At 31.7% G+C, this 14,692-nt stretch overlaps 1 protein-coding gene across 1 annotated transcript; it reads right to left on the reverse strand.

Annotated features, from left to right (window-relative positions):
• Positions 1 to 1,541: 1,541 nt before the first annotated feature.
• Positions 1,542 to 3,154, reverse strand: LOC107428424 (stemmadenine O-acetyltransferase). Its single transcript, XM_016038955.3, has one exon. It carries the CDS (start codon positions 3,064 to 3,066, stop codon positions 1,744 to 1,746), a length of 1,323 nt encoding a protein of 440 aa, XP_015894441.3. The 5' UTR covers positions 3,067 to 3,154; the 3' UTR covers positions 1,542 to 1,743.
• Between the last annotated feature and the right edge of the window lie 11,538 nt (positions 3,155 to 14,692).

The following is a 14,692-nucleotide window of genomic DNA, read 5'->3' on the forward strand; positions in this document are numbered from 1 at the left end:
AAAGACCTTGTTTTTGGTTTTTGTGTTGCCCTCGAGACCCTTCTTCGTCTTCTTCTTCATCTTCAACTGTGGCTTCTCCATCTCTAGAAAAATGAATAAAAGCTTAAGCCACCTCCCATTATTTCAGTACCATAGAGATTTTAGCTGCAATTTCACTCCAACAAGTGCAAACAATGTGGCTAATTGTTTAGCTAAATATTATGCTGTGATTCCTTATGTTTGACTTGAGGTGTATCCTACCAGGTCGCTCCAATATTGTTTGGAGAATGATCTTACAACTTTTTCTTCTCCATCTCCTTCTAAATTGTTAGTTATTTAAATGGCATTTTTTAAAGATAATGGGGTTTCTGGCGAATTAGTTCTCTCATGAATTATAAATTTAAAGTTCTTTTTTTTTTTTTTTTGTCATAAGAAACTTGATTTTATGATTAATGGGTAATCTCTCATAGAATGATAATTTTCTAAATATAAGAAAGAAATTATAATCCCTCTTGGTATTTTAAAGTTTCACATAATAAAAAAAAAATGAATTATTTATTTTGTCATTTTTAAGCTGTCAGGAGGTGGCTTTAAGCTTTTGTTCACTTCTCTGGAGGGAGAAGCCACAGTTGAAGATGACAAAGAAGAAGAAGGGTCCTTGGGGCAGCACAAAAACCAAAAATAAGGTTCAAAATACTTACCTTTTCAATAAGTAAAAAATTAAATTAGAAAGATGAGCTTACAATGGTAGTGATTTGGCAAATTGTTTACACATGGCATAATATCGCTTGGAGTGGTACCAGTTGACCTGGTGCCATCGTTGCACTGAAGATTTTCTCCCAGGGATGAGTAACAAGAGTAGCTGGCGCATGTGTAAGGAGGGTGGCCGAAATTGGGCAAAACGGCGATGATCCAGTTGGGTGTAAAATGGGTTTGAAAAGACCTGATTCGGATCCATGGGTTTGGAAAGAAATTTCTTGGGTTTGGAGGACAAAATGGATATTTTGAAACTTGTTTCCTGCTGGGCATACTTTTCAACATTTATATAGAGCCTTGGATTACTAACAGACGAAAATCTGGGACTGATTTGGACACTGATATTTGAAATTTTACAAAACCATAATTTTTTATCCGTAACTTAGAATTTAGCGTGGCACCAGTCTATGAATTTGTATCGGTGAGCTCTACACAATGATACATCAGTCAAACCAAAAATCTTAATCATAGAAAAGGTTAACTTTAGCTCCATATACTGTTCACTTGATCAAAATTGTACAACAAAAATATTTTGGTATGGGTTATTACACGATATGTAATTAATTATATTATTTTCTTGCTTCTAGTTGGCATAGATCAATTTTTCCGGAAATAAGAAAGAATGAAAATACTTTTTTTAATCTTAAAATAATGAACATTGAATAAAGTTAAAGATACTCGACTAGTCGACTTCAATTAGAACCTTGGAAACACACACAAGACTTAGATAAAACAACAACAATAATTAATAAATCAATAACAAAAAGAGACATGCAAACTGATCCGTACCACCGTACCAAATAAAGTTAAATAATACAAAGTACAAATGTATACATCCAACAATTCCATGCACAGCCTTGTGCATGGGATACAAACCCACAAGCAAATCTAAAGACTAATAGTTTAATAATATAAATATATATATATATATATATCTTTATTTATTTATTTTTTTTGGGCATGAAAATTAACAATTTCCAACCTCTAATCCACATATTTTTCAATTAATTAATTAATTAAATTTTTGTTGGCGTTCAGGGTCGGGGAAACAAACTCCAGAAGCTCTTCATCCACTTCAAACTTAGCCATATCTTCCTCCTTCAAATTAATCCAAGCTTCAATTCCATCTCCTACCTTAGTATCAATAAAGACAACAAGATTCTTAAATGTCCACCGGGCCGATCCTGCAAAAACCGGATTTCCCCACCCGAAATCAGCCTCATAAACAGGGAACCTGCAAAGACTCGTGAATCTGAAAGAAATCACCTCCCCTTTACTGATCTGCGTAGAGCGTTGTTTCAGAAAATCCAAATGCCCACCATCTGTCTGTTGCAATGCCTTCACAAACTCAGGATTGATGTTGTTTATAGAATCCTTCACCGGCTTCAAAATTTCTTCAAACCCATCTTCGTTTTCCATCGATGGAACCGAGACCGCTATGCTGTATATGTTTCCGAAATAATTCTCAGCAAGAACCGGTTCCATTCTTGAACGAATATTCACAGCATGTAATATTGTGTAGATTTTGTTTGATCTGGTTTCTTTTGGTTGTGTGGAAACCATGAAGCGGTTCCAGATGAAAGCAGATAATGCCTCAACACGAGTTGGACGTTTCTGATAATTATCGGTATCTTTGTCTTCTGCGTATCTGTTTCTGAGAGCTGCTATTTTTGCCGCATCGAAGACGAACCTTTTGGCTAGAATATTGTCCTTTACGATCCCGAAATTCAATGTGAAACCTGACATGTCTCTCGGAGGGAAGAGCTTGGCAGTTCCGAAAATTGGAGGTCTGAAATCAGTTTCTCCACGGGAGAGAGCAGACCAGGTGTTAAGGAACTTGATGAACGAGAAACCATCTGCAACTTCATGGTTGATGCCAACACCGAGGGTAATTCCTTCGCATTCAAAGAAAGTGACTTGGACGATCAATGGCAAGCCATTAACGTCATCCAGCTCGAATGGAAGAAGATGGTTCATGTCGTGAGGGTTTGGATTCTGAAGAATATCAGAAAGTTTGCATTTGGCTTCGGCTTCAAAGTAGCAAGCGCCTTCGTCGTTGCATTCGACGTAGAGCTTGTTCTTGACTCGTCCAGCAAGAGGATAGAATAAGGTTAAGGACTCGGATAAAGAATTCTTAATCCTGTCCACAAGTTGTTTTTTAGTGAGAATGATATGATCAGCTTGTTTAGGGTAGAAGAAGATCATAGGTATGAAAATCGTAGGTTCAATTTGATCAAGAAAAGAGAGGTGGTAATGGCGGAGATGGTCTGGGGTTGACGCAGAGGGTTTGATGCTCTGCTTGGAGATCACTTGGATATCAATATTCTTCATCTTAGGAAAGGTTTGTGTAAAAGACGCAGAAAGGACTAATGGAAATTAAATGTGGGGGAGGGCACACCCAGTAGCGGTATATATATAGAAAAGGGATATACATAAGTCCAAGAGAAAGTTTCTTCAAAAATATATGAACTTATATAAATGATTTCCGGACCCAAAAATGTAGAATTGGCAAAATGTTATATGACATTATAATACAAACTTATACAATAATTTGTAAATTTAGGCTGCGATATCGTATCAAGTTCAGATTTGTATTATCCTATACGTTAATGAGTTTTAATGGGTAAAACATAATAATACATGATAAATTTATTACTAAGGATTATCTTTGTAATTGTGTAAGTTTTATAATATTAAAACTATTTTGGATAAATTGTACTTTGATATCTTAAAATTTTAGGATTATTTTATTTTAGCCTAAAACTTTTGATGGTACAAATTAGATCTTGAAGTTTTAAAATTGTTGCAAATTCATTCAATTTCTAATGTTGAGAGATTAAAATTAACGTTGTTGACATGAGGATGACATTATGCTGAAGTCATAATTATTTTTGAAAATAAAAATATTTTTTAAAAAAATTTAAAAAATACATTTTTTTATTTTTCCATTTTATATCTATAGTTTTTTATTTGAAAAACTGTATCCTTCATTTTTTATTTAAATTAAATTATACATAATCATAATTAAATACTTTTGGACATAAAATTAGATAAAAAATAATTAAAATAGAATTGGAATTTTTGGTCCAATAAAAATAATTTTACTAGATCAAAAATTAAAATAATTTTTTGTCCCAAATATAATTAAACATATTCTTAAAAAAATTATCATTAACCTCCTATCTATCAGCTTCTACGAGTTAATTTTTAACAATTAAAGGTTATAGTTATATATTTTACAATATTATTTAATTATAAAATACTAATTTTTAACCTTCATTTCATCTTTAACCAGAAGGAAACTAACAAATAAATCTGTTTGTTAAATATAAAATTCTAAAAGAAGACTAATGATAACTTTTAAAAAATGTGAATATAATTGTCATTATAACAAAATTAAATCGAATTAGATAGAAGTTGTGCCATATTTTATGCAAAGTGGAAAAAATCAAAATCTCTATCAACGTTATGCGAACCATTTGTCAACGTTTGTCACGTCTCTCTCAACGTTATGCGAACCATTTGTCAACGTTTGTCACGTGTAGCCACTTAATTGTTGGTGATAAAAGAAAGATTTTGTGATAAAAGAAGCTATAATTATTGCGTCCCCCCACCCCCCCCCCCCCCCCCCCCCCCCCCCCCCCCCCCATTACTTGTAGTGGTATATATATAGAAAATGGATATACATAAGTCAAAGAGAAGATTTTCTTCCAAAAAAAATAGTGAGGCTATATAGCTGATTTTCGGACCCAAAAATGTAGAATTGGCAAAATCATATTCGACAATATGATATAAACTTATACAATAATTTGTAAATTTAGATTGTAATATCGTATCAGGTTTATATTAGTATAATTCTATATGTTAACGAGTTTTAATGGATGAAATATAATAATACATGATAAATCTATTAAATTTATTAAAAAAGATTATCTTTGTAATTTTGTAAGTTTTATAATATTAAATCTACTTTAGATAAATTGCACTTTGATATCTTAAAATTTCGGGGCAGTATGACTTTAGCCTTAAACTTTTGATGGTGCAAATTAGATCTTGAAGTTTTAAAATTGTTGCAAATTCATTCAATTTCTAATGTTGAGATTAAAATTAACACTGTTGACATGAGCACCACATTATGCTGAAGTAATAATTATTTTTCAAAAATAAAAATATTTTTAAATTTTTTTTAAAAAAAAACACTTTTGCTATTTTTCCATTTTATATCTATAGTTTTTTTTTTATTTGAAAAAATTTATCCATTCATTTTTTATTTAACTTAAAATATACAAAATCATAATTAAATATTTTGGACATAAAATTAGACAAAAAAATAATTAAAATAGAATTGGAATTTTTGGTCCAATAAAAATAATTTTATTAGAACAAAAATGAATATAATTTTTGTCCTAAATATAACTAAACTCACTCTTAAAAAATTTATCATTAGCCTCTTATCTATCAGTTTTTACAAGTTCATTTTTAACAATTAAAAGTTATAGCTATATTTTGTTAATATTATTTAATTATAAAATATTAATTTTTAAGCTTCATTTCATTTTTAACTGGAAAAAATAACAAATAAATCTGTTTTGATAAATATAAAAAACTAAAAGAAGATTAATGATAATTTTTCAAAAAAGTGAAAATAATTGTAATTATAGCAAAATTAAATCGATTTAGATGGAAGTTGTGCCAGATTTTATGCAAAGTGGAGAAATCAAATCTCTCAACGTTATGCAAACTATTTGTTAACCTTTGTCACCTCTAGCCACTTAGTTATCGGTGATAAAAGAAGCTCTAATTATATACATAAGTCAAAAGAGAAGATTTTCTCCCAAAAAAATATGAACTTAAAATGATAGTGAGGGTAAATTTTCCAAATTGTTAATTTCTTAATATATGAAGTTGACTAACCCAAAACGTGGCTTTGGTATTTAATAAGCAATGTCGTATTATTGAAAAGATACAATAAAACCCTAGCTATAATGGACTTTTGGCAAATGTAGTTAGACAAGGGATTGACATTTTTATGAGTAAATCATGTGGATATCATATCATAAAAGGATTTTATAACTCTGTAAATGGTATAAAAGTCCATAAAAGTTTATAAATTCTGCAAAAGTTGGTTACTTTAAAAAAAAAAAATCTAAAAGTTCTTTTAAAATCCAAATTGAATTTATTCATTGTTTTATTTACTAAAATAAAAAAAATAAAAAAGAAATCTAAGGTATATTTAATTTAAATTTTTTGAGGATTTTAAAAGTTTACAGATATTTAATTTAAATCTTAAAGGATTTTATACGGATTCAATGATATTAAATTCAGATTTTAATAGATTTTATAAAAGTCAATTAAAATTCCAATGCATTTAATTATTACTTTGTAAAATTCTTTTACAATCTAAAGATATTCAAAAAATTATTAATTTTAAAGGATTTTAAATAATACTAGATTTAAGTTGATTTAAAATGATTTTAAAAGTGAAATTATGAAAAAAATTATCAATATAAAATTTAACTTTGATCCTAAAGATTTCATTGGATTTTTATAAATTTTTTATAAGATTTGTAAAATTCTATAACAATCCATTAAATTTTTTAAAATTTATAATTTATTTAAATTCATTAAATTCTAAATTAAATACACCTGTAGGTAATTTTCTGCCATTAAAAATTGTAATGATAAGATTGTTAGCTGGTACAAATTTTTTTCTTGTAGAAGAGAGCATGTATGAGATTTTTTTATTTATTTAATTAAATAGCAGTTTGCTACCATAGGTATCAATTAATTAAAGAAGACTAACCGCAGATAGCAAAAACAAGTTTATGCAGGGGTTCCACTGAGAAAGAAGACTACAACCAAGATTCGGTTGTCCATCCATTTCACGCAAACCCACACGTAGATGTGGGAGAGTGAAAGCGGTTGCCTCGAAAAGTGGCATGCTGCAACACTGACTATCGATTTGAGGTTTGTGATACTGTAAACCAAAAATAAAAAAATAAAAATAAATAAAATGATTTAAACCTCTTCAATTTTATTTTAATTACAATTGAATTTACATTTTTGAAAAATTATATTTGGAATTGATCTATTAATTTTTTTTAGTTGCTTACAGTTAAAAGTTATAAATGTAATCAAGGGAGAGTAAAAAGGAAAACAGAAGGAGAGTAGAGACACATAATCGGCCTCGATAGAATAATTTAATTTTTCTTTCGAAGAGGAAGGAGAAAGGGGAGCTGCCGACAGAGGGAGATAGGCACCACATAGTGGTTGGTCCAAGTTTTGGCACAAAACACAATTTATTGCCATAAAATGTTCATCTTTCAAAAGAATAATTAATTTCCATTTAAAATAAAAAAGAACAACTAATATTTTTTAACATAACAAGATAAATGGACAAACTTATTGTCAAAGTAATAATTTAAAAAATAGACAAACTGATCACATGGACTGATTACATCTCTTTTACTAATAGTTTTTTAACATAACAAGATCAAATAGACAAACTATTTTTTTTTTTTTTTGGGCTAAAAGTCAAAGTTTTATAGCCAAAAGGAACCCAGCTATTGTGTCTATATATGATAGACATATTATTTTTAATTAAAATGCGTGATCATTTAGAATACAATGAAATATCTTATACACGGCCATCACGGTAATATATGTTGTCTTATCTATACATTCCAGTACTAAACAAACAATTCTAGGTTTTTATATTTTTTTTAAATTTCCAAAAAAAAAATATTTTAATTTCATTTCAAAGCCCACCGTTTTTTTTAAGATATAAATTAACCAAAATGTACAAAAGCAAAATAAAATAAACAAAAACAAGAAGGAAAGTTTTTTCAATGGTAATTAATAGATAAATAGAATCAAGGGTTGCGAAGAGTTTTCAATGCCGACGGCACAAAAAGCAAGCTACGATTAATTACTAAAAACATTAATATTACAGCTATTAAAATGTTCATTTAAAATATTATTATTAACATATTCATCAAATCTAAATATGAAAAAGTAAAGTTTTAAATAGATAAGTGAATTAAAAAAATTAATTAATTAAATATTATCATATCATTTCATAAATAAAATTTTAATGAATAATTTTATAATTCTAGTATTATTGAACATCAAATATTTATTTTCATGACGAGGTGCAAACTGCTTGACATCATGCCATGAGCTAGGCTATGGCCTAGTGTTGTGACCCACGTTAACTTTGAGCCCGTAATACAAGGATAGCTAAGAAGAGAAATATTTTGAGCCCGATACTTCTAGATTATGTGTTTTCTTCAGTGATAAAAATATCGGTATCGACAGAAATATCGAGGTTATGATTTTATGAAATGATATAAGATATCGATGGAAATGTCGATAAAGTTATAGAAACTATAAATATTTAATTTAGAATACAAATTTTTGCATATTAGATAAATAATATAATAAAAAAATTTAAAAAATACAATAACTAGAATACAATGATAATAAAATAGTCCATAAATATTAAAAATTATTGTAAGTAAAGAAAATACAGTGTTTATTAGCACCAAAATATAGAAAATTCATAATACATCATCAATACCAAAAATATCTTTGGTGCTTTAAATTAATGATCACATCCAGATGTTTCACGAGTATAACAATAGGCATGCCAACTCATCATATTAAAGAAATTGCTTTATAACATGATGAGGTAGACAAATTTGTGCAGATTTCGATTATATGAAACTAATTTCGGATTTGGAAAGCCTATTGGGTAAGTAGCACAAGCGTAGCATTCAAGAATGCAATAGTTTTGGTGAATACTAAACAAGGTGACGGAATTGAAGCTTGGGTTACATTGGAGGAAGAAAATATGTTCATTTCAAGGTAACTATCAGAGGCATCTGGATTCAGCATGCTGTCCTTTTGACAACAGACAGGATTCGTATCTGGTTAATTATTTATTGGCGTAATAATTGATTATATTTTTATGTATTTATTGTATTTCGATTTATTTGTTTGTGGAATTAATAAAGGCAACCTGCCTATAGTGTATATGCTCTGTTTGACAAAATGCATGCACTAGTGCTGTAAATGACTGCTGGAGAATATTAGAAAGGCCTTCAAATTGCTAATTAATTTTCAAGTAGCATGATACAATATATATATATATATATATATATATATATGTTAGAGTTGGTGATCCAAATTCTTGTTTATCCGACCTAAAAAGCTCGTGGTGCGACCATTTTGGTGAATTTATTTTGAGAGAAAAAATGGGACTCTGTGGTGGTTTTTTCTAATTTTTAAGTTTATTTCATTCGTATAATAGATATATATATATATATATATTTTTGTTTTTGGGATTTTTTCCGATGTAGTAGTTTTGCAGCTCTATTTGCTCACCTTTTGTACCAATCTTCATAAATACAAAGCTTTGCCTTTCTTTGCCTGTGATTTTTTCCCGTCAACGGTTTTCCACGTAAATCTGTGTGTGCTTTGTTTTATTTTATTACTATTGTTTTTGTTCTACTTTTCATAACAAGTGGTATCAGAGCTAGACTCGATTTCGACAATGACATCCATGAAGTATGATATTTTGCTATTGGATCGCGATACCAGATTTGCGTTATGGCAGGTTAAGATGCGGGCTATTCTTGTGCATATGGATTTGGAAAATGCGCTATTAGGGTTTGATAAAATGCCCTCGTCTTGGACCGCGGAGGAGAAACAACAGAAGGATCATAAAGCCCTAACTCAAATTCAACTTCATCTCTCTAATCATATTCTACAGGACATTTTGAAGGAGAAAATTGTTGCTACATTATGGCTAAAATTGGAGCAATTGTGCATGACGAAAAGTTTGACTCGCAAATTGCATCTGAAGCAGCGATTGTATTCTCATCGTATGTCTGAAGGTATGTCCTTGGCTGATCACTTAACTATCTTTAAGGAAATTGTTGCTGATTTAGAGGCTATGGAGGTTAAGTATGATAATAAGGATTTAGGGTTGATTTTGCTATGTTCATTGCCTTCTTCATATCATACTTTTAGAGATACGATTTTGTATAGTCGTGATACTCTGACTTTGGAAGAGGTTTATGATGCTTTATTCTCTAAGGAAAAGATGAAGCAGCTTGTAGTGGATCCGAGACTTAGGTAGAAGGTCTTGTTATTCGAGGTAGAACGCAAAAGAGGAATTTTGGTGGTGACGGTAGAGGCAGATCAAAATCAAGTAATAAGAAAAAGGTGTGTAGGTACTGCAAGAAGAAGGGACACATTAAATCAGAGTGTTATAAATGACAGAACAAGAATAAGAGGGCTGCTGCTAATCAAAAGGGAAGACAATCAGACAATTCTAGTCAAGCCAGTGTTGCATAAGATAATTACAGTGATGGAGAGCTCCTTATCGTTTTTGATAATAACTCAAAACCGTGTGATGAGTGGATTCTAGATTCTGGCTATACGTTTCATATGTGTCCCAATGGGGATTGGTTTTCAACATATGAAACTGTATCTAAGGGTGCTGTGTTGATGGAAAATAATGCATCTTGTAAGATTGCAGGTGTTGGAACAGTTAGAATTAAGATGTTTGATGGAGTTGTCAGGACATTGGGGGATGTGAAACACGTCCCAGATTTGAAAAGGAATCTCGTCTCATTGAGTACTCTTGATTCGACAGGGCATAAGTACACTGGTGAAGGTGTAGTTCTGAAAGTTAGTAAAGGTGCTCTTGTTGTGATGAAAGGGCAGAGAAAATCTGCCAAGTTATATGTCTTGCAGGGCTCTACTGTTATAGGAGATGCGGCTGTTGCTACACGTTCTTTATCAGATTCTGATGTCACTAGACTTTGGCATATGCATTTTGGTCACATAAGTGAAAATGGTATGGCTGAGTTGAGCAAAAGAGGACTTCTTAGCGATCAAAATATTAGCAAATTGGAGTTTTGTGAGCACTGTGTCTTTGGGAAGCATAAGAGAGTCAAATTCACAAAAGGCATTCACAACACCAACGGTATACTTGATTATATACATTCTGATCTATGAGGACCATCTAGAGTGCTTTCTAAAGGAGGTGCTAGTTTTATGTTGACCATTATTGATGATTTCTCTTGGAGACTTTGGGTGTTCTTTTTTAAACAGAAGAGTGAAGTTTTTGCTATGTTTAGAGATTGGAAGACCATGATAGAGAAGTAAACGGGGAAGCAGATAAAACATTTGCGCACTGACAGTGGCTTGGAGTTTTGTTCTGACGAGTTTAATGTCTTATGTAAGTCAGAAGGAATTATGAGACACCATACAGTTCGTCAAACTCCACAACAAAATGGTGAAGCAGAGCGGATGAATAGGAGTATAATGGAGAAAGTACAATGCATGCTTTCTAATGCTGGTTTACCAAAGTCGTTTTGGGCTGAAGCGGCTTCTATAGCTTGTTTTCTCGTTAATCGGTCTCCGTCAACTGCTATTGACAAAAAGACTCCTCTAGATGTATGGTCTGGTACTCTTGTTGATTACTCTAATTTGAAGATTTTTGGATGTCCTGCATATGCTCATGTTGATAATGGGAAATTGGAGCCCAGATTTGTTAAGTGTGTTTTTCTAGGTTATAAGCCTGGTGTGAAGGGATATAAATTGTGGTGTTCTGAAACTAGTAAGATCATAATTAGCAGAGATGTTGTTTTTGATGAAAATGCTATGCTGCGAGACTTGCCTTCTAGTGATTATTATGATATAAGTCAGCAGAAATCCAGTACACAGGTTGAGTTTCAGATTGGGTCGGGATCTACATCAGAGTTGACACCTCAACCTAGTTCAGAGACACATGGTGGTACTATCTCTACACCACCACCTCCAGCACCACAATATTCAATCGTTAAGGACATGCCTCGAAGAGATATTAGACCTCCACAGAGATATGCTGAGGCTGATTTGGTTGCCTATGCCTTGAATGTAGCAAAGAGTATTGATTCAAGTGAAGAACCTTCTACTTATTCAGAGGCAGTTAGTTATGATGATTCTGGCAGGTGGATGATTGCTATGCAGGAGGAGATAGAGTCTCTACATAAGAATGGCACATGGGATTTGGTAAGATTGCCCAAGGGTAAGAAAGTTGTTCGTTGCAAATGGGTGTTCAAAATAAAGGAAGGGATACTAGGAGTTGAAGAAGCCAGATATAAGGCAAGACTAGTTGCAAAGGGTTATAGTCAGGTTCCAGGTGTTGACTTTACAGATATGTTTTCACTAGTTGTAAAGCATAGTTCAATTAGAGCTTTGCTTGGTATTGTGGCTTTGCATGATTTTAAGCTTGAGTAGTTAGATGTGAAGACAACATTCTTACATGGTGAACTTAAAGAGGATATCTACATGCAACAACCATAGGGCTTTGTAGTTTCAGGTAAAGAGGACTATGTGTGCTTATTGAAAAAGTCTCTTTATGGTCTGAAACAGTTTCCTAAGCAATGGTACAAAAGGTTTGATTCATTTATGATATCTAATGGTTTTAAGAGATACAGTTATGATAGTTGTGTTTATTTTAAGAGGAGTGATGGTGGGTCATTTGTTTACTTACTCTTGTATGTGGATGACATGCTGATAGCAACAAAGGATAAGAGAGAGACAAGAAAGGTTAAAGCCCAACTTAGTAGAGAGTTTGAGATGAAAGATTTGGGAGTGGTGAAGAAGATTCTAGGAATGGAAATTCTTAGAGATAGATAGGCAGGCAGATTGTATCTAAGTCAAAAAGGCTATATTGAGAAAATTCTTAGTAGATTCAATATGTAGAATGCCAAACATGTTAGTAAACCATTAGCAGCTCATTTCAGGCTTTCATCTGCTTTATCTCCATAATCAGATGATGATGTTGACTATATGTCTCGAGTTCCATATTCTAGTGCAGTGGGATCTCTCATGTATGCTATGGTTTGTTCATGTCCATATTTGGGATATGCAGTTTGTCAGTTAGTAGATACATTGCGAAACCTGGTAAAGAATATCAGAAAGCAGTTCAGTGGATTTTCAGATACTTGCGTGACTGTTCTGATGTTTGTTTGCAGTTTAGGAGGACTACAGATGAAGTCATTGGGTATGTAGATTCTGATTTTGCTGGAGATTTGGATAAAATAAGATCTCTCACTAGGTATGTGTTTACTGTTGGTGGCTATGCTATTAGTTGGAAAGCTACTTTGCATAATACAGTTGCGTTGTCAACTACTGAGGCAAAGTACATGGCTATTATTAAGGCTTGTAAGGAAGCTATTTGGTTCAAAGGATTATTTGGTGAGCTTAGTGATGATTTGCAAATTACCACAGTTTTTTGTGACCGTAAGAGTGCAATCTTTCTCACGAAAGATCAGATGTTTCATGAGAGGACAAAGCATATAGATGTTCGGTATCATTTTGTGCATGATGTTATTGCTTGTGGTGATATTGTTGTTAGCAATGTTAGTACTCATGATAATCCTGCTGACATGATGACAAAGGCACTTCCAGTAGCCAAGTTTGAGCATTGCTTGGACTTGGTTGGTGTTCGTTGCTAAGCTTTGGCTTTTGTGGAAAAGGATGGCAACTTTTATTGAAGATTGGAGTTTTGTGTTTTTTATTCCTTGAATGGAATTCATGTGAAGGTGGAGATTGTTAGAGTTGGTATTCTGAATTCTTGTTGATCCGATCGGAAAAGCTTGCGTTGCGACCCATTTGGTGAATTTATTTTGAGAGAAAAAATATGGCTCTGTGGTGTTACAATAGATATATATATATATATATATATATTTGTTTTTTTTTTTTTGGGTTTTTTCCGATGTAGTAGTTTTGCAGCTTTATTTGCTCACCTTTTATACCAATCTTCATAAATAAAAAGATTGGCCTCTCTTTGCCTGTAGTTTTTTCCCGTCAAAGGTTTTCCACATAAATCTGTGTGTGTTTTGTTTTATTTTATTGCTATTATTTTTGTTCTACTTTTCGTAACAATATATATATATATATATAGTGAGTGATCCATCTTAGTCATCAAAAATAGAAAACAAAATAATTTTTTTGTTGCAGCTATATATATTTTATACAACAAAATCACCTTTTATCAGGAAACAATAACTTTGCCCTTGGCACATATTTTGGAACAATTATATATTGACTGCATTGAATTAGTCCACCTTCTATATATTTTGTCCCCAAAAAAAAAAAAAAAAAAGATTATAAACTTACAATATTATAAACAGTTTGATGTTAGGTGGAAAAGAGTTTTCTTGCAGCGAGAAAGCTGGCAGCATAAGAAAAAGCTAGGTTAGTTTTTTCATCGTAACAAGAAATACACAAGTGCAAGAATTCTAAATATAAAACCAAACCACGTCTCTTTTAGCTTTATATATATATATATATATATATATTTTTACAAATTTTGTTTTATTGGATAGGCAGTGCAGTAGGATTAGACTATAAAACTTTTTAGAATTAGTATCTTTCCTGCTCGCGCTAATATTTTCATCATTATTGTTTCTATATATATATATATATATATATATGAAAAAAAGGGAAACTGTACATGGTTCTTGAATTGAAGTTGCAAAAAAAAATTTCTTTCAAGACGAACATTATTATCAAGTAACACAAAATTATTTTAAAGAGAAGTTGCATGCAAACAAATTTAATTTAAAGAAGTGCATAGTAACAACAGAAAGAACAGCAGGGTATTATTACCATCATTTTTTTTTTTATTTTTTTTTTTTTTTTGGTGCGCTAAAAGCATTTAGCAACAAACACCTACAAACTCTTTCCTAATCACCCAAGTAGTACTAGTGGAGAAACAAATGTGAGGAACTCTTGGTCATCTTCAAGTTAGCCATATCTTCTTCCTTCAAGCTAATATAAGCTTCAATTCCATCACCCATTTTGGTATCCATAAAAACAACTAGGTTCTTGAAAGTCAAGGCTGGCGAACCAACCCATATCGGCTTCCCCCATCCGAAATCAGCTTCGTAAACAG

Source organism: Ziziphus jujuba, chromosome 12, assembly GCF_031755915.1.
Source record: "Ziziphus jujuba cultivar Dongzao chromosome 12, ASM3175591v1".
NCBI lineage: Eukaryota > Viridiplantae > Streptophyta > Magnoliopsida > Rosales > Rhamnaceae > Ziziphus > Ziziphus jujuba.